At 38.7% G+C, this 23,127-nt stretch overlaps 1 protein-coding gene across 2 annotated transcripts in view; it reads right to left on the bottom strand.

Moving 5' to 3' along the window:
- Positions 1–23,127, bottom strand: part of cblb (Cbl proto-oncogene B, E3 ubiquitin protein ligase) — a 126,390-nt gene that overhangs the window by 55,118 nt on the left and 48,145 nt on the right. For both annotated transcript variants that reach the window (XM_069888593.1, XM_069888594.1), the window contains exon 2: positions 8,839–8,985. In XM_069888593.1, coding sequence (XP_069744694.1) covers positions 8,839–8,985 — 147 coding nt within the window. The remainder of the gene's footprint in view (positions 1–8,838; positions 8,986–23,127) is intronic.

The raw sequence follows: 23,127 nt of genomic DNA, 5'->3' as shown, positions 1-23,127 counted from the left end.
AGCACTTCATCAAAGTGTGAGAAAATGCCAGCTGAAGTCCAAACAAAAGATCGGGGTTGGGGGGGTGGTGTGGCAAAGGCAGGAGATGATAGGTGGAGTAAGGAGAGAGGGGACAGCAGCAATGAGGAGGAGAGAGGAATGGCTAGGCTGGATGGGTGAAAGAACTGGTAAGACAGGAAAGGGGGAGGGGAAAGAAAAGGCAAGCAGTGTGGTGAATTCCTGATTACCTGGTTCCACACCGTTCTGTGACTGTATTTGTGGCCCCTCCCTCTTAACCTTGTATAAAGCTTCTAATAACTTGACCCTTCCTCAGAAAGCCCAGGTCACAGCAAAGGATGAGGTCCCCGTCCATTGTGAATAAAAGCTTGTCAATCAGTGACTCAGTCTCAGCAACTCGAGTTATTTACTGCAGGTTCATGCCATGTGGCTGGAGAGACCCCAGACAGAAAATAAAGTGTTGTTCCTTCAACGTGCGGGTGGTCAGGGTGGGATAGTACATAACGCCATAGACAGACGTGAGCACACCAGTGTGACCTGGAATTCAAATGGTTGGTCGCTGAGAGGTCGCTGTGGTTGTGAATGGAGAGGAGGTGCTGAGTGAAGCGTTCTCCCAGTCTGCAACCAGTCTCTCTGATGTAGAGAATGCCACAAAGGGTGAACCGGATGCAGTAAATAAGTCCTTTGGATGTACAAATGAAGTGTCGCTTCACGTGAAAGGCCTGTTTGGGGCTGCGGACTGTAGTGAGGTAAGAGGTGTGGGTGCAAGTGTTGCACCTCTTACGGGCACAGGGAAAGGTGGGGAGGGATGAGTGCATGAAGGAATCGCGGAGGGATGAGTGCACGAAGGAATCGTGGATGGCACGCCCCCTGCAGAAGGCCAAGGGGAGGAGTGGAAAAAGTGGTGAGATCCTGTAGTAAGTGCCAGAAATTCTGGTGGACGATGTGTTGGATGCAGAGGCTGGTTGGGTGGGAGGTGAGGATGAAAGATTCTATTTTTGTTATGTCTAGGGGCAGAGAGAGCCAGAAAGATGAGTGGGAAATGGAGGAGATGTGGGTGAGGGCTGAGTTGACGGTGGTGGAGGGGAAGTTATTTTTGTGGAAGAAGGCAGACATTTCAGAAGCTCTGGATTGGAAGACCTCATCTTGGGGACAGATGCAGCAGAGACAGAGAAATTGAGAGAAGGGATGGAATCCTTGCAGGGGGGGGGGGGGGGGGTGGGGTGTGAGGAAGTGTAGTCCAGGTAATTGTGGGAGTTGAAGGGTTTTTTTTGGTATATGTTGGTGGAAAGTTCATCTCCTGAGTTGGAGACAGATAGATCCAGGAATGGGAGAGTTTTATTGGAGATGGACCAGGTGAGTTTGAGACTGGGGTAGAATTTGGATGCAAAGTGGCTGAAGTTGACAAGCTTATCGGGGATACATGAGGCAGGCCTGATGTAGTCGTCAATGTATCGGAGGAAGGTCCATGACTGTGTAGGCTTGCAGCATGGATTCCTCCACAAAGCCTACAAACAGGCAGCATAACTGGGTCCCATGCGGGTACCAATGGCTACTCCTTTGATTTGGAGAAAGGGGATGAGTTGAAGGAAAAGTTATTTAAAGTGAAGATAAGTTCTGCCAGGCGGAGGAGGGTGGTGGTCGAGGGTGACTGGTCAGGACTTTCGTCTAGGAAGAAGCGAAGTGCTTTCAGACCTTCTGTATAGGGGAATGTGAAGTGTTGCTGATGTAGGTGGGAAGGGATTGAACCACGGGAGAAAGGATCGAGTCGTGGTAAGATTAAACTAGTTCAGTGGGGCAAGAGCAAGCATCTACTTGGATGGTTGAGTTTGTGTATCTTGGGGAGGAGAGAAACAGGCAGTACGGTGGTGGGAGAGACGTGGTTGGTAGCCGTGGAGGGGAGGTGACCAAAGGTGATGAGATTGGAGATGGTTTTAGGTGCAGTGACTTGATGTGTGGTAGGAGAGGTCGATAGAAGGAGTGTCTGAGAGCTGTCGACTGGCCTCGGCAAGATAGAGGTCAGTCCGCCAGACCACAATTGCATCCCCCTCGTCTGCGGTTTTAATGGCGAGGTTGGGATTGTTGCAGAGAGAGTTGAGGGCAGAGTGTTCTGAGGAGGTGAGGTTGGAATACACCATGGAGAGGAGGTGACCAGGTAAATGTAAAGAATGTAATTAAAAATATATTTAGCCAAATAAAAATTGGTAATTGTATTGCTTTTTGAAAACTCAAAAACATAAATATTCCATTTTACATTTCCAAGAATACTTGTACACCAGGCAAGCCTAAAAAATGGCATGCACCATATTATCTTCAATATTAATTATCTATCAGATACTATCCTAATGCCTGACAAACAGGAAACCGCTTGGTAACATGCTGAAATACCACATCAGAAGAAATATACAAGATTGACGTCTTTCATTATACTTGACAACAAAATGCTATAACTTTAGATACTACTACAGCACAAAAATTGCAATCTTTAGTGTCATTAGCTTTCCACCTCATCTTCCCAACTCTAAGATTACTAAGGCATTAAACAAATACATCATAACTTCTTCCTTGCAGACCAACAAAGAATGCAACCTCAAGTATTTCTTAGTACTTCCCATAGTAAGCATTTTGTTGTCCAGTGATTTAACATTTTCATTTTACGTGAAAACATTATAATTTTTAATTGTCTTATCATTATGTTAAGACAACTATCTTTTTTGCATACATTACAATTTAATGTTTTTTCTTCATCTGAGCCCCTCTCAATAATCAAACTCTCTTCTGTGCAACAAACACTCGTCTAACTATTGCCCATTTCTGACTCTCAACTTGTAGCCTCAAGGCCACTGCAATACACATTAAGTTAGATAGCTATAATGAACAGCAGCATCTTTCAAATTGATCAAAACCTTCTGACAGCCTCCTGTCTAATAGTAAAATGTCTACATTAAAGGCTTCCTGAACATTGCAGGAATCTATGCATCTTCCATCCACACGATCTTTGCTATTTCTTTACGGAGATCTTCAGATGTATTTAGTGAAGGCCAAGCTGTTTTCATGCAGGATCCATATAACATTTTTCAAATTGTACGATTCCATTGATTTTAAACTTGTTCTATAAAAATAGTATCTGAAATTGTCCTCAATTTCCTGATCCTGTTTCATGTAAAATTATCAATTACTTTTTTTTTGTATAAACTACATAGTCCCCATGATTAAAAAGGTAGTAAATGCTGTCAATTTTATGGTTTTATCAATTTTTCAAGTAATTATACACTTAGACCCTAGGCGTCTCTGTTCATCCATTTCTTTCAAATATTTAAAATCCCATTCAAAACTCACAAGTGATTTACATATTAAATTCCATCTCTTTGCCATTGCACTAGTTCTTGCTTTTTATTTGCTGATGTTAAGATGTTAATACTGCACACATTCTAGCCATGCACACAACTTTCTATTCTTGCCTCTAAAAATCTGTACAATTCTCAAAGTGGACTATGACAAAGTACTCAGTTTTGCTGGTTTTGACAAGAAGAATGTTCACTTGGGCAGCATGGGAACTCCTTGCTTTCTCTAAATTGCTCATCTACAGTGGCAGATAGAATCTTAGTTCAACATTTCTCAAGAGATCATTTGCATGTTATTTAGAACTAGCAGTGTGGGTGCAATCAAATACGATCAGATAATCTACTTGCCCTCCACATACAATTGTTCATCACGTTGTCTTGGGTAAACTTATACCTCTCATTTTGTTCGTTTTAGATTGGTCACAGTGTTTGAGCTACCGAAAGAAATAGACACACACACCGAGAGCAGTTCAGATTATACAAATGTTTATTACAAATTCAAAAGCTGATTTCACACTACAATATGCAAGCCCTTCCCAACTATACTTATCAACGCTTGGACTGGTCCCAACTGCCGAAGCGAGGCAACGACTGCACACTTGTAGTAGGTTGTCAGGGTGCCGGTAGCAGCTTCTCTACCTCCCCTGACCGGGACGTTGGCTGGACTCCAGAAGTTACTTGCTTCGCTTCGGCAGTTGGGACCAGTCCAAGCGCTGATAAGTATAGTTGGGAAGGGCTTGCATATTGTAGTGTGAAATCAGCTTTTGAATTTGTAATAAACATTTGTATAATCTGAACTGCTCTCGGTGAGTGTGTCTATTTCTTTCGGTAGCTCAAACACTGTGACCAATCTAAAACGAACAAAGTGAGAGGTACAAGTTTACCCAAGACACACGTTACTGTTGCACTTGCCAAATTACACCTTTACTATGTAATGAGACTAGATTTGTAAAGTGAATGACAGGATATAAACCATTTTACACATCAGTGGTCACAACAGTAAATTTCTAAGAAATAATACTTAACATTAAAGATATTGCATTGCCATAACTAATAGGGCAGAAATAGCATTTCACTTCAATCAAGCCACAGATTTAAACTTCTCCACTGTTTTATACATTTCTCATGTGCCATTTATGGTCACCAGGGAAATGGCAATGCTGCTGCAGTGATGCATGGCAGAAGGAGGGTGATGGTTGGTTTAAAATGAACTTTTTTTCTGATCATCCACTAACCAGAATACACATTAGAAGCTTGCTCGTTCCAGACTGAAAAAAAATTCTTCCCCACATGTAACATTTAAAATGGCTGTGTTCAATGTGGCTAAACAAGCTTCATGGAAACTCAAAACCAAATATGATGCCAAGCCCTGGTGAAATATTTTAGGACTGATCGCCAACCTCAATTTGAAGACAATAAAAGATCATTTGACGTCATAAGCTTGTTTGTTGCGCCAAGTATATTAAAAGCAATATTCACGTTTGCTTTTGGCATAGAAACTAGAATTACATAAAGATTCCAGTTTTGACCAATCTAGTGTGTCAGGTATAACCTGGGAGAGGTTTACAGAAAGACCATAAACTTAGATCACAAATGCCTTTGGAAAAAATACTTTTTCTTCCCTTAAAAAAAGGAAAAAAAACAGTGGTTTCTAATTCATAAACCATCCTGTCTGAGAGTACAAATGAATTTCAACTGGATTGAATTTCAAAAGATTAAAATTCACCAAAGACCCAACTTTACCTTTACATACAAAAATGCTGTTCATTGAATTGCATCAAATACAAACATAATCTCATCAGCCAACTTCTATTTCTTCCAGCTACTAAAGAATTGAGTAGTTTTAAACACTTCATATCCAAGTTCAATAAATCATGCGTGCAATAAAACCACAGCAATGAAAACCTTTTCAACCCCAATTGACCACAATCTTTCTTTCCAACGTCCAAAATCCTAGCCAGTATATTCACAAGTATGATGAATAGAAACCTGGAACTCCCCCAAGGCAATAAATGTTGCTCAAAAGCAAGATTTGAGTTTTACTTTGTTTTCCACGTTCTACTTGGCCAAATCAAGATAAATATTGCAACAGAAAATATGGTATTGGTCCTCTGTTTTGCCAAAAAAAAAATCAACTGGTCTTTCCACCACAAATAGGTCAAAAAAGAAAATGTTGATCAAAATCTGGGAATTTGCATCCTCTTATCAATCACTTCCCTATAGTTTTGAGGCGACTGTGTAGTAGGGTAGGTTAAATTTAGTTAAACAATCCAATGCTCTGTGCACCAAACTTGAATCTTTTAAGATTTTTTCCAAAGCAATGATGGAGGAATGGATATGATTATATTTTTGTACATTAACACCAAAGAAACCCTAGCTTTTTCCAACTGATTGAAATCCTGCCCTATCAAACAATTTTGACCGACCACAAGACTTGAAAAGGATAACCTAGCACTAATTAACAACAATGCCAGACCAAGATAGAATCTCAGATGGAGCTCACATATGCCTTTCGACCATGGCAAGGCATTCATACCATCATGGGCTACAAAGTGAAGTTATGCAGAATATACAAGATATACTTTGAAATAATTTACTTGGTTACAGGATACTACTCAGTCTCACAGCCTGTGAGAATAAGGTATTTCCTAGCTTGGTGGTCCAGATTTTGATGTTCCTATACCTCCTTCCTGATGGTAGTAGGTCAAAGATACTATGTGATGGATGGAAAGGGAAATCAACAATTCTTTGAGCCCTATTTAACCAACACTTCCAGTGAATGTCATCAATAGAGGAAAGGGAGACCCCAGTGAGCTTCGCAGCCGTTTTGATGATATTCTGCATTGGGATCGGTTGTTCCTGTCCTATGCTTTGCCGCTATCATGTAAATGATGCACCCAGACAGGACATCCTCAATTGTGCTTCTGTGAAATGTTGTCAAAATGGAAGCAATTAGCCTTACCGTCAAGAGCCTCTTTAAGAAGTGTAGACACTGCTGTGCATTTCTGACGAATGAGGATCAGAGCGGTTGCGTTATGCACACCATCGCGACGCCTCTTCCATGAAAATTCTCAACAATGGGGTCACAAGAGGCAGTCTGTTCAGCTCCTTACTACACTTCTTGTCAGCTCAAGGTTGTGAGGCCAAATACTGCTCTAACTCCATCTACAAGTTTGCAGATGACTGCACCATTGTAGGCTGTATCTCTAACAATGATGAGACGGAGTACAGGAAGAAGATGGAGCATTTTGTGGTACGGTGTTGATATAATCATATCTCTCACTATATTAACAAAACAAAGTAGTTGATCATCCACTTCACGGCCTCTGTATTAATGGTACAGAAGGGATGATAGGGAACTTTTATTTTTTTAAGTGTAAAACAAGTGTCCTAGCACGGTTACAGTGCCAGCGACTCGGGTTCGAATCTGCTGCGGTGTGTAAAGAGTTTGCATGTTCCAGACATACAGGATTAGTGGGTTAATTGGTCATATAAGTGTATTTGGATGGCACAGGGTTGTGAGCCAGAAGGGCTTGTGCTAATGCTGTATCACTGTATTAAAAACTTCTTTAAAAACACAATCTTTTTCTTTCTTCTTTGGCTTGGCTTCGCGGACGAAGATTTATGGAGGGGTAATGTCCACGTCAGCTGCAGGCTCGTTGGTGGCTGACCAGTCCGATGCGGGACAGGCAGACACGGTTGCAGGGGAAAATTGGTTAAAAATACACCAACTGTCTTGCATTCTCAAAATCCTAAATAAGTTCTGGATGTCTCCAATGTCTCTAACTAATTGTTTTGATTGAGGGACTATTGAAAGTACTCTGACTTGATACACACCACAGCTCGGGACAGGAACTACTCTCTTTATCCATGATCACAACAAATTGCAGACTTGTGAACACAAATCAGCCTTCCCTGTCAACACTTCCTGCTGCGCCTGGAAAACACGTTAAAAGTCCCATTCCACTGTCCTCTGTCACCGTTTCATTTGGAGACACACAGGTTCGAAACATGTACCACCATATTCAAAGACAGTTTCATTCCTGTTGTTAGATTTCTGAATAGACATCTCATTAGCAAAATAATAAATGGTCTTGTAGCATTATAACTGGAACTTTTTCTCTGAAGCATTTTTGTTTTATTATTGTACAATTTGCTATTCTTAAGTATGGGTCGACTTACCTGGAGAGCACACAAAACAAAGATGATAATTTTATCTTGATACAGATGAGAAATAATTCAATACCAAAGTAACAATTTTCATTTTATGTGAAGTGATCCTTCCAAAAATACCCTTGGAATGGTCAATGATGTTTTCATAAAGCAAGCAAACATACAGCTCAGCCATAATAAAATATTGACCAGTGGCTTCTAGAAGGCAAGTTAATTAATGAGGAACAAAGAGATTATTCAAAAATGAGAAATAATTTTCCCTTCACATTTCTATTCATTTTAAACTTACAAGCCAACGTGTCTGAGTAAATTGGCTCGTTAGGGAATCAATCACCATATTTGCATGAACAGCACTGCCCCAGTGGTTGCAAACCTGCAATGCTGAATTACCAAAATTAATGTCTTAACAACTGCCGTCATGCTAGATGAATCCTTAATGAATTTTGAATATAGTTAAATACGTTTCGACTCCTTTGGTTTTGAGGGCCTTAGTTTTAATTTACCCGGTACATTTATTTGTCTCAAAATACCAAGTACAGGAGGTTCTGCTGCGAACAGACTAACAGGTTATTTCCAACATCCATATCGCTATACAATAAATATATTTTCATGACATATTCATTTAGGATTAACTAACAGTCATGCAACATTCATTTCTAAATGTACCAAAACAAAAATTACAGGACAATCAAAACAGAGGCACAAAAATTTTTTTTGCAGGTACTAATTAACCCAACTTCAATAATATCTTTACATTTCTATAGCATGTTTATAAAGCATCATACTCTGTCCTGATTGCACAAATTTGGAAAAATTGCGAGAAATATTTCTTCAGTGTGCTTAGAGACAAATGTATTAATTTCAGCAGAATTTGACTCAAGATCATTATCTCCTGTAGCAAAATTAATAATTGGGTTTATCATAAATTTGCATTAGATGGGAATCAAATCACATTTTATTTGAATTCATTTGTACATCAACTGGTGCAGTAATGAAGAAACCAAATGTAAACTGAAAAGTAACTGCAAAAGGTCAAACCAAAGATAATTTAGACGAACTGGAGAGATCGACAGATGTAACAGCAGACACTTATTGCTCGGGTAGCCACATAAAAAGAAGCACTAAATACATGCCACAACTTTTTTTCAGATCTGCACAATTATGCGTGGGACATTGGTGCACTCTTTTAAAACATGAGGCATTTTATTTTCTAAATTCTAATCTCTTCACAAGGACACTTTTGAATGGGGCTCTGTCACAAAATCCATGCTTCGCGATTACTTAAACTACTATTTTTTAGAAAAGACTTCAAGGTCATACTTACTTGTCATCAAAAGCACGCTTCCAAAACTCAGCAGCATCTGCTTTGGTAATTCGAAAGTTATCGCCTTGAAAATGGCCAACAGGGAATATTGCTTTGATTTCTGCAAGCATGTGGCTAAAGATGAGTGACAGCTTAGTAAGATTTCTCCTGGGGGGGGGGGAAAGAAGGCAACACATCAGAATATCAAATATTTCAATCCAACTCCAAAACAATTCTACATTCCACCCAACACTCGAGAATTTGCAGATCATACAAAAGCTTGTTCTGTGATTTTAAAATATTGTCTGCAAAATGAACCAAATTCTAAATAAACAAGTGGAGCAGTTCCAAGAGACTGGGAGGTAACACTCTATACAACGGGTATTGAATGCCCAAACATTTTTAGTGAAATACAAATGACAATAATATTAAATACAAATATTAGCTATCACTGAAGTACAGAACATGAAATTTTGATTACCTTATACAAAGCAGAAATCACACAAACAGACTTGAATAGAGTTTCATACCAAATGAAGCAAATTTAAATTGTAATATCAAAGTTTAAATTACAGGATATTTTAAAAAGTGATTAATCTCATTTCCTGATATTAAAAAAAATGGAATATTCTTGGAAAATGAAAAGTTATGACACTTCAACACTAAGCTGCCAGCATTTTTCAACACAAGTACAAACAAATTTGGGATTAATAAGGGAATGAGGAAGTCCTGAAAATGCTGTTTAAGCTTTCCTGGCAACCTCCCAATGGTGATCAGATGTTGGAATCTAACTGTGTATAAGCATGCTTCAGAATGAACCTAGTGCAAGAACCTAGTGAATTAAGAGGAGTGGCTGCAAGGGTACTGGGGAAGTACAATGCAATCAATATTTCTGTTTAAATAACACCATTCGTTTTGAAGCTTATAGTTACAAAAGAGTTAATTTTCAACAGAAGTTCAGTTGTTGCAAGGGGTGGATCAGGATTATTCAGAAGTACCTAAAACATCCCTGCCATGAAACAATTTCTTTGAATTTTTTTTTCCCCAATATATTAAACTTTTTCTCAAAACACAACAAACAAAAACATACCTACAGATCCATTCACCATCAGAGCTTCCATATATTTTAAGTATCGAGAGTACAGCTGGGGAAACTACGTTCTTTGTAAACTATAGTTACTTCGTACTTTTTTTGTTCCTTTTTATTACTGGATCTGGGCACCTGTGTGGTACAGGTATGGCTACCAGACCTTAACAAAAGTGTCTTTTTTTTTTAAAGATGAACAATTACTTTATTAACAAAAATTCACCTTCAAACTTTAATTCCCCCTTTTATAACAATGCCCACTACGCAAATTTCTATAACAGTGTAAAACTAATAAATTCCCCAGCCTAAATATAACATATGGAATTAAAGTCTAAGTTACATTTTCAACCAGCCCACAAAAAAAACAGGCACAAAACACACAAGACTCACAAAACCTTGATCTCAACTGAAGCAAAGATCATAAACAAAATTCAGTTTGTTTGGTAAACTGAAGCCAAAAGATCTTTGAGAGAGAACACAAAATTCGAAGTTGTCTTGTGTTGCTTGTAGAGAGGACATATTTATTCTTTAAGTTACGCGTGATTTTTTTTTCTTCCATAGGTTTACAGCTGTTCATTTCCACAGTCCATCGTTCTATAAGTAGAGAGGAGTTGGACTTCAAAGTGATCACAATACATTTTTTTTTGCTACCATCAGTGCTATTTTTTATAAATGAGATTTGGTCAATTTGTCACTTATTTCCATGAAATTACCTAATAGAAATAGCTCTGGGTTGCCCGTGGCCACACCTGTTATCCTGGTTAATTTTTCTGCGATTTTCTTTGCCAAAATGGCCTCATTTTCATGCATGACCACATGGCATGTAGAAAAGTTCCTGTCTCAATCCTACATCACTGAAATTTCACCTTTTGATCTGTGTAACTTTTGTGGGGCAAGATATAATTGGTGCAAAAAAAATTATTCTGAACCAATCCAATTGATCCAATCTGATCAGCTTCTTTCTGAAATCACACCCAAGTTCGGCTCCCATGTTTCTGCAACCCTGGTTTTGCACTTTTGCTTTGGAGAGCATAGTTCGTTTTTGTTATAAATTTGGGTGTATTCCCCATCCAAACCTTTCATTCAGTTTCACTAATTTCAGGTGGGGTCAACGTTTGTCCCATCTTTCTCTTAAGAAAGATCTAAGCTGGAGTTAAAAAAAAATCCGATTGGCCATTCCTTTATTTGTTCAAAGGACATAAGAGTTCCTTCCGTGTAACAGTCCTTAATATATCTTGTATCTTTGTCAGACCACAAATTTAATAGTCTATTGTCTGTGTTCACAGGCAATAACACATTTTTACACAATTGTGTTTTTATTGATATCTCTATTTTTTCCTATATATTAATTCATTTCTTGCCATGTTCTAATCATGTATTAGAATGGGGTTATCCATCTTTTTCTTTAGTGATTTGACACTCCATTTATAAATAAAATCCTTTGCTTCCCCCATCTCCATTGAGTACATTCCCATTTGAACCCAAGATTGGGGGCAGTAGGGGGGGTTGTCTTCAGTGAAGAAGGCTGTGAGAAATCTAGTAATATTTTTTGAAATCTGGTAGTCTCAGTCCTCCCAGCCCATAGTCCCATGTCAGTTTTTCCAATGCTACCTTATTATTCCATTGGAACTGTCTAATATGGTAGTTTAGTAGATTAAAAGGCAGCGATTGGCCCTGAAACAATTTTTAAAGCCTCTTCCAGATGAAAAGGTATTAAAAGGTAGAAGTCAGAGAATATATCAAAGTAAGCAAGAACAAATAAAAGATGTTAAGACTTACTAAATTACAATTTTAATTTGTGATTATTTTAGAGAATACAAATAGACATTCTCCACTAAGTTAACCAATTGATAAATGTCACCACATTTTCTCTTGAGAAGAAAGGCAAAAAGAAAACACCATTCAACTATAAAAAGGTGATAACAAACTCTAAACCCTGAAAATCTGAAACAGAGAAAATGCTGGAATCACTCAGCAGACTAGGCTGCATCTGTGGAAAGAAAAACAGACTTCATGTTTCAGGTGGAATATCCAAAATATCAATAAATCAGGAAACTGAGAATTTTGAGAGGCATCTAAAAAAGTGTACACTCTTCAACAAGGATGCTAAACTTTTTTTTAAAAGATTTTCTCCCACCGGAGTTCTGATCTCATTATTTTGATTGGAGAGCATTGCAACTTGAAAACAAAAAAAAACATTGAAGATGTCTTACAAAAAAGGTTTAGCAGCTGCCAAAAAACCTTCTGTGTTCAATTATAAAAGAGATCTTGTTTAAATGCATGAAGTGAACTAACATACACACTAATTAATCTGTTGTTCAGTTTTTAATTTCTAGTTCAAGGGTCCAATGTAAAGGTGTCTTTTGACCCAGTGAATTGTTTTTGCTGCATTGTATAAATAGATCAAGATCCACATGTAGACCAAAAACATCTGCATATTTAATATTCAATGTATATGAAATGAAGCTGAGAGTCTGACCACACTGTAGAAACTCGAGTCTACAGTGCAAGACCGTGTTAAATTTGGCAACTGTCGTAAACCTCATCAGTATGTAGAGAGTATATCAACAAGCCGTTAGAATTGGACATCTTTGTGTAGTATATTCGGCATTGACAGATCTGAAACATTGAACTACAGAATTGCAATGTGGCAAAACCAAAGATGTAACAGCAAATAGAAGGCAGTATTGACCCAAAAATTTTATATCCTCTTAAAACAGAGATGAATCCACACAAAAAAAAATTTCATTGGAATTGTCCTTGTGCTTGTTGAGTAATGAATAATTCCAGTTCCTGGAAGAAGGGCTAAAAACGTACATCCTCTTCACTAAAATCGTTGACGTCAGATACGATTACAAAATGTTACATTCCTTTCAAACTATTTTTATGCAGCAAAATGCTGACATTGGTCACCCACAAAATTTATCATAAATACTACAATTTTAAAAATAATGTTCAAGGATTTTTAAGATTCACATGCCTATGTACTTTGCATTAAAAGTAGATTAAATAATACCTATGATTCAAAATCTGTTGAAGTGACAAATTTGGAATCAGTGTTAAAAATCAAATGTTAATTTATAGTTCTGACAAAAACAGTTTTATTGAGCAAATTCTCAGGCAGCACTGATTCAGCTGTGAAGATTGCTTAGATATATGGTACTAGAGGATTTACTTAAGCTATTCCCCATGCTGCATTGTAGGACACTGGTCTCATGAGTCACAGAGTATGGAAACAGGCCCTTCGGCACAACTTGTCCATGTCAACCATAATGTCTCACCCACACGAGTCCTACCTGCCTGCATTTGGCCCCTATCCCTCCAAACTCATTCTATTCATGTATCAGTTCAATTTATTTTTCAAACATTGCAAAGGTACCTGCCTAAACCATCTCCTACAGCAGCCCGTTCCATACACTCATCCACCTCAGAGTTTTAAAAAGTTATCCCTCAGGTTCCTATTGAATCTCTCCCCTCTGTTTACCTATTAGACCAGTGGTTCTCAACCCTTTTTTTTCCACTCACATACCACTTTAAGTATTCCCTATGCCATAAGTGCTCTATGATTAGTAAGGGATTGCTTAAGGTGGGATGTGGGTGGAAAGAAAAAGTTCGAAAACCACTGTTTTAATCGTACCTCATTAACTCGTTATGTGCATGGTTTCATAACTCCAAAGGAAATGGGCCAATGACAATTTTTCTCAACAAAATATTTCAGTAACAATTGATTCTCAACAGCAGTGATTCTCAACCTTCCCTTCCCACTCATATCCCACCTTAAGCAATCCCTTACTAATCACAGAGCATCTATGGTATAGGGTTTGCTTAAAGTGGGATGTGAGTGGAAAGAAAAAGGTTTAGAAACCAGTGCATTAGACTGAACAGCAAAGATTTTGCTTCCTAAATGCTTTTGGGTGTATTTTATGGATTTTTGTTTGCTGATCATGAAAATAACCCTGAAATGTTCCCATCATGGACAATTTTTAGATATAACCTATTTTTCTGATCTCCTGTCATATTTTGTCTACTAGTATATGCCCACAAAGCAAGCAGTTTTGGTTAGTGCCAAGACATGCACTCAGTGCAAGTGCTATACTAATGTTGTCTTAGGCCTGGGCATGCGGACAGGCTGTAAAAGCAGCTCACATATACAGATGCTGTGCATTACATTGATAAAGACTGAACGTAGGTTGATGCAATAGAATAGTGAGTGTACTTAACAATAGTATTTATTATCTCAGCAGAAATGTCTCATTAATTTTATTACATCTATCGCAAGTATACAATCAAGGCTCAAAGGTGCAGCTTGACTGCACTCAATAAGAAAGCCAATGAGCTCTACTTGGGTGGTAAAATTAGTGGCCAAGACAAACTCTGGACTCCTCACATTGTTGTGCAACATGTGCAGACAAACAGAGCAATGTGTCCACATCCAGCATGAAGGACTATGCAGACCAACTGACAGAGGTATTCACAAACATCATCAGTAACTGATGGTAAGAATAAGGGACCCTGAACAGATGCAGCAGTCCACTTTAAATGATGGCTCATCTGGTACCAATTTTTTAATGTAATGAGCACTACTGGATGCCATGTTGTTTTTATCTTGATTGTAGATGTCTGTCCTGGGCCTGCAGCTGACGTGGACATTACCCCTCCATAGGTCTTCGCCCGCGAACCCAAGCCAAAGAGAAGTAAAGTTACTTTTGTGGCAATTACAAATAAGCAGAGTTCTCTTGTGTAATTCCAAGTCAGCATTGAGCTGTGCATTTCTAATCGTCAATGAAAAGTGAACCTGATGATCAAACACTGCTAAATATAGGAAGAACAGTTGTCAGTATATTTACACAATTTGCATTTAATGTTTGTTTAAACTCCAAAGTTGTATGCCGTTGTATATGGATTTTTTTTTAAAAGATCTGAATATGCATTGTTAAAATATGATTTTTTTAAACTAATTATAGACTTTATTCACAATAAATTATGGTATTTACAAAAATGAAAACTGTCTCTTCCATTTTGCCTCTGGAATAATTGCCCTTTTGAGTTTGGTGCATGTAGTATATAAAATTGGCACTTCTTTAGTGCCTCAATCCAAAAGAAAAACAACTAGCGCACCTTGTGCAGTCTACTTATAGCATTTTGAATATCTCTGAAGGAGTTAGAGCTGCTTTTGTAGTCATTATAGTAGCAGATATTGCTTCCTTTACGTCCCCTCCCCCCACATGCCTTTCAGAACCCTGAATTGCTCATCAGTTGAGTAATTGTCGGGTGATGAGGAAAGTCATCCTCGTGGGAGAATGCTGAATATTATTGTTCCATTCTGTATGGCTTGTGGTTGTATGGAATGAAAGCTTAGCATCATTTGCAGAATCTTATCCAGTGGATATCACAAACTTTATTTTGTGAATGACATCATCCTCGTCAGGCCCTTTTCTGTGCAAAACTTATCTCGACATTATTTTCTATGTCAGATGTGTGATTTGCTCTTTCAATGTACACACCATATTTTTAGTTCACTCACTCTTGACCTGTTTCTTAAGCCCTCCCATGTTGACAAATATATTTTTGTCACCTTTGCCAAGCAGCGTGCTGTTGTTTAAATAAAAAATAAATTAAAAGACAAATAAATGGAATATGTAGCCATATTGGACGGTCAATGGGAACTGCAGCTAATTGTTGCAAACCAGGTGAAGGAATTCAGAAAACTTTAATGGGATTTTCCAGTTTATCCATTTTTACTAGAACTTTATTATTGGCAATAAAGTTCTCCAATTCGGACCTTGCAAGCATTTGGAAATTCTCCAGTAGCAGGATTTTTGCAAAATGTAGAGCAGCAGTTTTACATTTGACAGTTTGAATAGTGGCCTTGATAATTGTATCTTCTTTTTCTTCTTTCTTTGGCTTGGCTTCGCGGACGAAGATTTATGGAGGGGGTAAAAGCGTTGAAGTAAAGTGGTGATGAGTAAAACATTACATTCAACATGTACAACATACAGTTCATTATAATACAATGGAGGCATGGTTATCGACTCGTGTGTTTTTTGTGTATTTTCTGATATTGAGCAATTGAATGTCTAATTTTTAAATTTAAAAAAACAGAATCCTTTCTTCAACAGAAGAATGGAATGGATTTTAGTAATTTTCCCTACAGGTAAGATAAACTAACCTGAACCGTAAGGATGTAGTTTGTTCCTGTCTTCTGTTACATATTTACACAATTTAGTCTTCTGATTGTCCATAACCAGAAAGGATTAAGAATTTGAGATTGGAGTCTTTTCAACTTTCTCCATTGTCTTTCAGAGTTATTGTCAGGGTACATACACGGCAACACAAACAACCCTGAGATTCTTTTTCCTACGTGCAAAGAACTGTACTCAACGTACATATGCAAATTAATAACGAACTGTAAACAAACTGTGCCATAGAGACAAAAGCATCAATAAAGTGCAAAAGTAAGAGTCCTTAAATGAGTCCCTGATTGAGTTTGTTGTTGAGGAGTCTGGTGAAGGGAGAGCAGAGGCGCTGATGTGCATTTTTCACTTTGCCATGTGTGTGTTGGGTCCAGGAAAGATTCTCTGAGATAGAACTTAAATTTGCTCACCCTCTCCACCTCTGATTTTCCCCCAACGATCACTGGATCGTGCATCTCTGGTTTTCCCTTGCTGAAGTCAACAATCAGCTCCCGGGTTTTGATGGCATTAAGTGCGAGGTTGCTGTTGGTACACCATTCAGCCAAGTTTTTAATCTTCCTCCTGGAACCAACACACCAATGGCATCATGAAGAAAGCCTCTATTTCCTCAAGAGTTTGCGGAGGAGCTAGCGGAGTTGTTCAAGTGAACCGGTACGGACTTGAAGGGCCGACATGGCCTGTTAACGGTTATCTGTGCTGACTCATCACCCTTTTTTATACAACCCACTACCATATTAACATCAGCCAATTTGTAGAGGGTGTTGTCATACCAAGCCACACACTCATGGGTGAATAGTGAGTAGAGCAGACGACTAAGAATGCAGCCCTATGGTGCTCCGGTGCTGATGGAGATTCTGTGATAGAGTAGTGGCTGAGAAAATTATTAGTGAAGGTTCAACAGATTTGATGTCTGGGATGGTAGATTATATGAGAGATTTAGAATTCTCTGCTGTATTGTCTTCACGAGAATTTTGTATTTTATTATTTATTCTAATATATTTGACAGGAACTTGGAGTTGTACAGCACAGAAACTGTCCCTTTTGACTGTCCTTGCCATGTTGATCATAACGTCTGGCTATGCTCATCTAATTTGGCTGCATTTTATGGTGGGAATCAAAGAAAATGGACGTGGTGCCACTGAATGACAAAGCAAAAACCTAAAAATGAAGTTTTTGTATATCGTGACAGAGTATAGAGAGCTGTTTGGGAGATAAATTGGGAAAGGTTTGTTAGAGCAGGTCACACACAAACACTTTAAAAACACAGAATTTTTGCAGGAGCTTTTTGATGGACTGTTGTTTGCCGAAGGCAACAAATGTTACAACAGGCAGTAGCAGCTCTGTCTGAAAAAGCATTTACTGTCTGGAATGTCATGTGATTGTTGCAGGCAGAGAGCAGGAAATAAACAGGCTCTGCTCTCAGAGAGGAGGGAGTGAGAGAGGAGAGACACAGACTGGTTCCAGAGGGACAAGCTGGCAAGCTTTGGAAGACGGTCTGGTCAAAGGATAGGACTGGCTCTCTGGTGTTTCCCTTGAAATAGGAGAAACAGAAAGGAACTCTGTGGTGACCTGAAAGAAAGAGGTGATCATCTGGAGAACCCTGAAGGGGGCAAGTTTAATCAGCAAGACACCAGAGTGGCTGATAAAAAGGAATCAGTTGTGGATGTCCTGGAACAAGAAAAGCTCGCTCTCTGAAAACCAACAAATTACGTTTTGATTTGAGGCACGATTTTCAGACACCAAGATCTTGGAAGAGCAATAGAATTTTAAAATCTGAATATGCTAAAATAAGAACCTATTCAATTTCCCATTTACTTTGAACCAAAAGAAAAGCAGGCAGCCAAAATAAATATTATGTGATTTAGCCCATTGAAAGAAAGAGTGATCTTTCTTAAATCCTGACTTCACTTTGATAGCAGGTATACGCGGGTATAAAGTATAATTGGCAGCATGACATTTGCTGAAAGATCATTCTTTCTTAAAATATAAATCTTTGTTTATTATCATCATCAGGGATTTTTATTGTGCTGTGTGAAAGGTTTTTTTTCTACATAGAGTAGAATGCAAATTATGAGATGGGGTCTTACTGCAATGTTTCATCACATTCTTTTGAACTCTCAGGATACATTCAAGGACCAGTTTCTGAGCTGTACAGCTCAGACTCTATTTTATTTTGAACGCAGTTTTTTTTCCCCAAACTTTAAAAAATGCAAAATTGTCTTATTGGAAGAACTCTCTCTGGTGCAATCTTCAAATAAAGTCCTATAGATATTTGGGGGTGGGGGGGGGGAGGGGGGGCTGGGAGTATACTTGTGACTTTGAAAATAGTTTAAGAAGGAGTTCCCAATCTGGGGATTCCCTAAAAATATCAGAATGTACTGTAATCTTATCTGTACTTATAATACATTTAAATTTGTGTGGGCTAGCTAGCACATGCTGACACGTTTTTCATTTTCCAGTAAGAATCAAAAAGGTACATCTCATAATCGCAAGCTCTTTGATGAAGTTCAGTCTTGTTTCCATTCAGTGTTTCATATTTCCACTTCCCATGTGAATGTGACTCAAAATTGTTAAATGTGCATTTTTTTTTAATGTACAACTCCAGACATTAATTTTTCTTTTACTTGTACCATCTAAACTTGGAAAAATGTGAGGATATACTTTCACAGGTGATATCTTCACCTCAGCACTCTGTGGAAGGTGTCATTAGTTTCCTGTTAATTTTTTATAAATGGAAACCATTATGGGATGTGGTAGCTGAGAGAAAATGAGTAAATCAATCAAGTTTCACAGCTGGTCATTTTCAGTTATGATTATCTTGTTGCAATAAGTGACAAGCTATTGAAGCATACAGGAGGGAGAGAGATCAGCTTGTTAAATGGTGTAACGACAACAACATTGTGCTCAACGTCAGCAAAACCAAGGAGATGATTGTGGCCTTCAGGAGGAAGTCAGCGGAACATGACCCAGTCCTCATCGAGGGCTCAGCAGTGGAGAAGGTCAAGAACTTCACCAAGGATGTGTCCTGAAGCCTACATGTGGATGCAATCACAAAGAAGGCTTGCCAGCGGCTGAGGTGTCTGAGGAGATTTGGTGTACCGTGAAGAGCATTCTGGCTGGTTGCATCAGTAGGGGTTTACAAATTGGATTGTAACAGTAGTTTAACCTGCCAATTTGGCAGGTTATCTACTTGAATACAGGCCAATTGGTGGATAGAATTTAACAATAGACAATAGGAGATGGAGTAGGCCCTTCGGCCCGTCGAGCCAGCACCGCCATTTTATAGATCATGGCTGATCACTACCATCAGTACCCCTTTCCAGCCTTATCCCCATAATCCTTAACAAACTGCACGGGTAGGCAAACCATCTCTGAGGATTGTCTACCCATATACGCACACCACGTAGCTGCTGCTGGTCAGTTTGTAAGCGATCATGGCTGCCCGGGTAGAAAATAATGTCAACGCTTGCGTGCAATGGCTGTCTTCCTTACTCATAATCCCCCCGCGCTCCTGGAACACCAGAGTGGTTCCAGCAGCATGGTGGATTATGGGTAAGAAGGATGGCCATTGCTTCTTCCCCAATTCCACTCGCCCGACGGCCCACTCTGCTTCCCCAAAGGCCAGTCAGCCTCGTCTCTACAATCCTCCCCCAGCCACTTACCTTTTGGAGGCCAACACAGGGAATAGGATTCCCTGCATGCCCTCCAGCAATGCGGTGAGTGTGTATGTCATTCACCACGTCACCGAAGGAACGGTAGCACCCTTAAATTGCCCGGTCGCTGTAAGAGCAATTTAGGGACCAGTGTATAAGGGTTTGCAGGGGCTTGCTATACAGGTAGGATGCATGGATCCCAATCAGCCCCATTTTGTAAACGCCTACTGCCTGGTATGGAGGTGCCAACTCTCAGGACAAGAATAAACTCCAGAGCTTTGTTAATTCAGCCTGCAGCCTCATAGACACAGACTTCACTCCATCGAGGACATCTACATGAGGCAGTGTCTTTATATTAAAAAAAAGCAGTTTCTATTCTCAAGGACCCCCACCACCCAGGCCATGCCTTCTTCCCTCTGTTACCATCAGGAAAAAGGTATAGGAGCCTAAAGACAAGCACTCAATGGGCAGAAGGACAGCTTCTTCCCCATTGCCATAAGATTCCTGAATAATCATTGAACCAAAAAAGCCCAAGACATTGCCTTACTTTTCATGCATTTTTTATTTTTTATTTTAATTTTTTTTATAGTAACGTTGTAAGATGGTTCTAATATGAATGTTTGCTCTATGATACTGCTGCACTGAATTCCACACTTGTTCATGACAATAAATTCTGATAATTACTAAACAGCCCACTGACATTTTCATCAGATATTTTCTCAAAGACAACAAAGATCCCAGCATTGATCCTTGTGAAGTACCCTCTATGTACTGTGGCCAAGCCAATCTAATCCAGGAAGTTTCCCTTAATATCCTGTTAGCACATGGGAACTTGTCAAAAGCTTCATTAAAGTTCGTGTAGACGACATCCTCTGCTCATCATTGTCACCTCAAATAAAAATCAAGCTTGCAAGCCTTGACCTCCCTTGCATAAAGCTGTGCTGACTATCGCCAATGTCACTGCATGCTTTTCTGGAGGTGTGTAAATAATTTATTTTAAAATCTTCAAAAGTTTATCTACTACTATTAGGTTCACTGACCCTTCATTTTCTGGTACATCCCTGTTCCCATTCTCTACGAAGGAAAAACATTGGATAATCTCCAGTCTTCTGAGACCTTGCCTGTGGTTAGAAGGGGATAGACATAATGTTCTATGCCAATGCTCCAACAATAATCTTTCTCAATAACCTTGTCATCAGACTTGATATTTTTAATATTCTTCAGGAGATCCTCCATTTCCATTCTCACTGCTTATCCCCTGACACCCTTCCTGGTGAATACTGATGAGAAACTCTCATTTAGTACTTTCCATACCTGGAAGAGCTCAGGTACTTTGGCCCCCTCCAAGGATCTCAGGATCTTGAGTTACAATGACGGCTGTTCTCAGCTCGATTTCCATATTTTCTGTCTATAGGCACAAAATCTCTCATTGGCCCTTGAGTGATCTTCCTTCTTGATTTCAACATGTATACAAAATGCCTTGTGATCTCCCTAATCCAACTCACTTGGGACATTCCATGGCTTTGTTTAATCCTCCTGATTCTCTGTTAAACTTTCTTTCTGCTTCTTTTGTACTCCTCAAGTGCCGCCTCCAATTTCAGCTTCCTAAACTTGGGCTCCCTTTTTCTTTTTGACTAGATTTACAAATCTTTCATCATCTGACTTTGCCATTCTTATTTTTTGTTCCACAGGTTAATGCATTGGTCCTGATTTCTGACCAATTTACTTATTTTTTTCCCCCCCAATGACCCTCAAATGTCAGATATAAATTTACTCATTAACAGCAGCTCCACCGTGGTAATGATTAAATTAGTCTGTAATTTAAAATAAATAAGAAAATATGCAATCTTCGTCATTGTTTTATACCAAAACATATTTACTTCAATTTTGATTTTTTTTTGTGTCCAGTGCTTTGTGTTTTAAAAATTTCAGTCCAAATCCAATAAATGTAAGATGCTGGCCTCCATTGCCATAGCAAGAAACCTGATGCTATTTTATGACACCAATAATCTAAAGATCAGAGATCAAAGAATTTTTAGGAAATTATCTTGATGGGTGATAAAACTAATTACTGGTTATGCTTCATTAATTTACGGATGTGTGGTCAACAATGACCAGAATATCACAAACGACAGAATCTTTGACCAGAATTACAATCTGAACTAATATAAATAGTATTTTTACTATTAACATAATATATTTACTATAATTTGTGAATTATAGTCAATTAAAAGTATGTCCTCTTCTCAATGTAAATAATTTGAAGTTCTGAGTTGATTGCTTTGTGGCAAAGTTTATAGCTGATGTGAAGATGGATGGAGGATGTAGAGGGACTTGGAAAGAAGTTGCAGATGGAATAGAGTGTAGTCATTCACTTTGGTAGAAGAAATAGAGTATTTTCTAAATGGGGAGAAAATTCAGAAACCAGAGGTCCAAATGGACCTTGGAGTTTTAGCACAGGGTTCCCTAAAAGTTAACTTGTAGGCGGAGTTAGTTGTAAGCAATGTTGGCATTCATTTTGAGAGGACTAGAATATAAAAGCATAGATGTTATACGGAGTCTTTCAAAGTCTATGGTGAGACTACATTTCTGAGTATTGTGAACAGTTTTGGACCCTGTAAGGAAGGATCTGCAGACATTGCAGAGGATCCAGAGGAGATTTGTAAGTGTTTCCAGGGATGAGAGGAGTGTATGATGGCCTTGGCCTCTACTCATTGGAGTTTAGCAGGATCAGGACGTATATCATTGAATCATATTGAACATTGAAAGGGCTGGATTAAGTGGATGTGGAGAAGATGTTTGCAGTAGTGGGAGAGTCCAGATCAGGGGGCACAACCTTAGAATAAAAGGGCATCCCTTTAGAACATTAATGAGGTGAAAATTCTTTCATTCCACAAAAGGGTGGTGAATCTGTGGAATTCATTACTACAGAAAGCAGTGAAGACCAGTCATTGGGTTGATTTAAAATTGAGGTTGATAAAAAGGCAGGCGAATGGGTGGAAAGGAAGAATGCATCAGCAATGATTTGAATGTTGGACCAGACTCAATGGACCAAACAGCGTAATTCTACTCCTACATTGTATGGATTTGTGAAAGCTTGTTTTAAAACAGGCAAAATAACCAACATTTTCCTCCTGTTCCAATTTGGTCATTCAGTGTCAAACCAGAGTATGGTTTTAGAAGAGTTGCAGAAAGATCTTTAAAAAAAAAACTAGAACTTTCTAAACTATAGAGGTGCCAAATGCTACAAAATAAGCCTTTAAAAAGAGACAACATGAATTCGCCTAGGACTTTGAAGACATTGTCTCTGCCTCATCAACCAAATATAAATAACTGTTTTCTACTTGTTTTTGGAACATTTTTCAGTTTGAGTGAG

Source organism: Narcine bancroftii, chromosome 7 (assembly GCF_036971445.1).
Source record: "Narcine bancroftii isolate sNarBan1 chromosome 7, sNarBan1.hap1, whole genome shotgun sequence".
NCBI classification, from domain to species: Eukaryota; Metazoa; Chordata; class Chondrichthyes; order Torpediniformes; family Narcinidae; genus Narcine; species Narcine bancroftii.
Note: the sequence above shows the minus strand (reverse complement) of the source record. Positions and strands in the feature narration are given on the sequence as shown.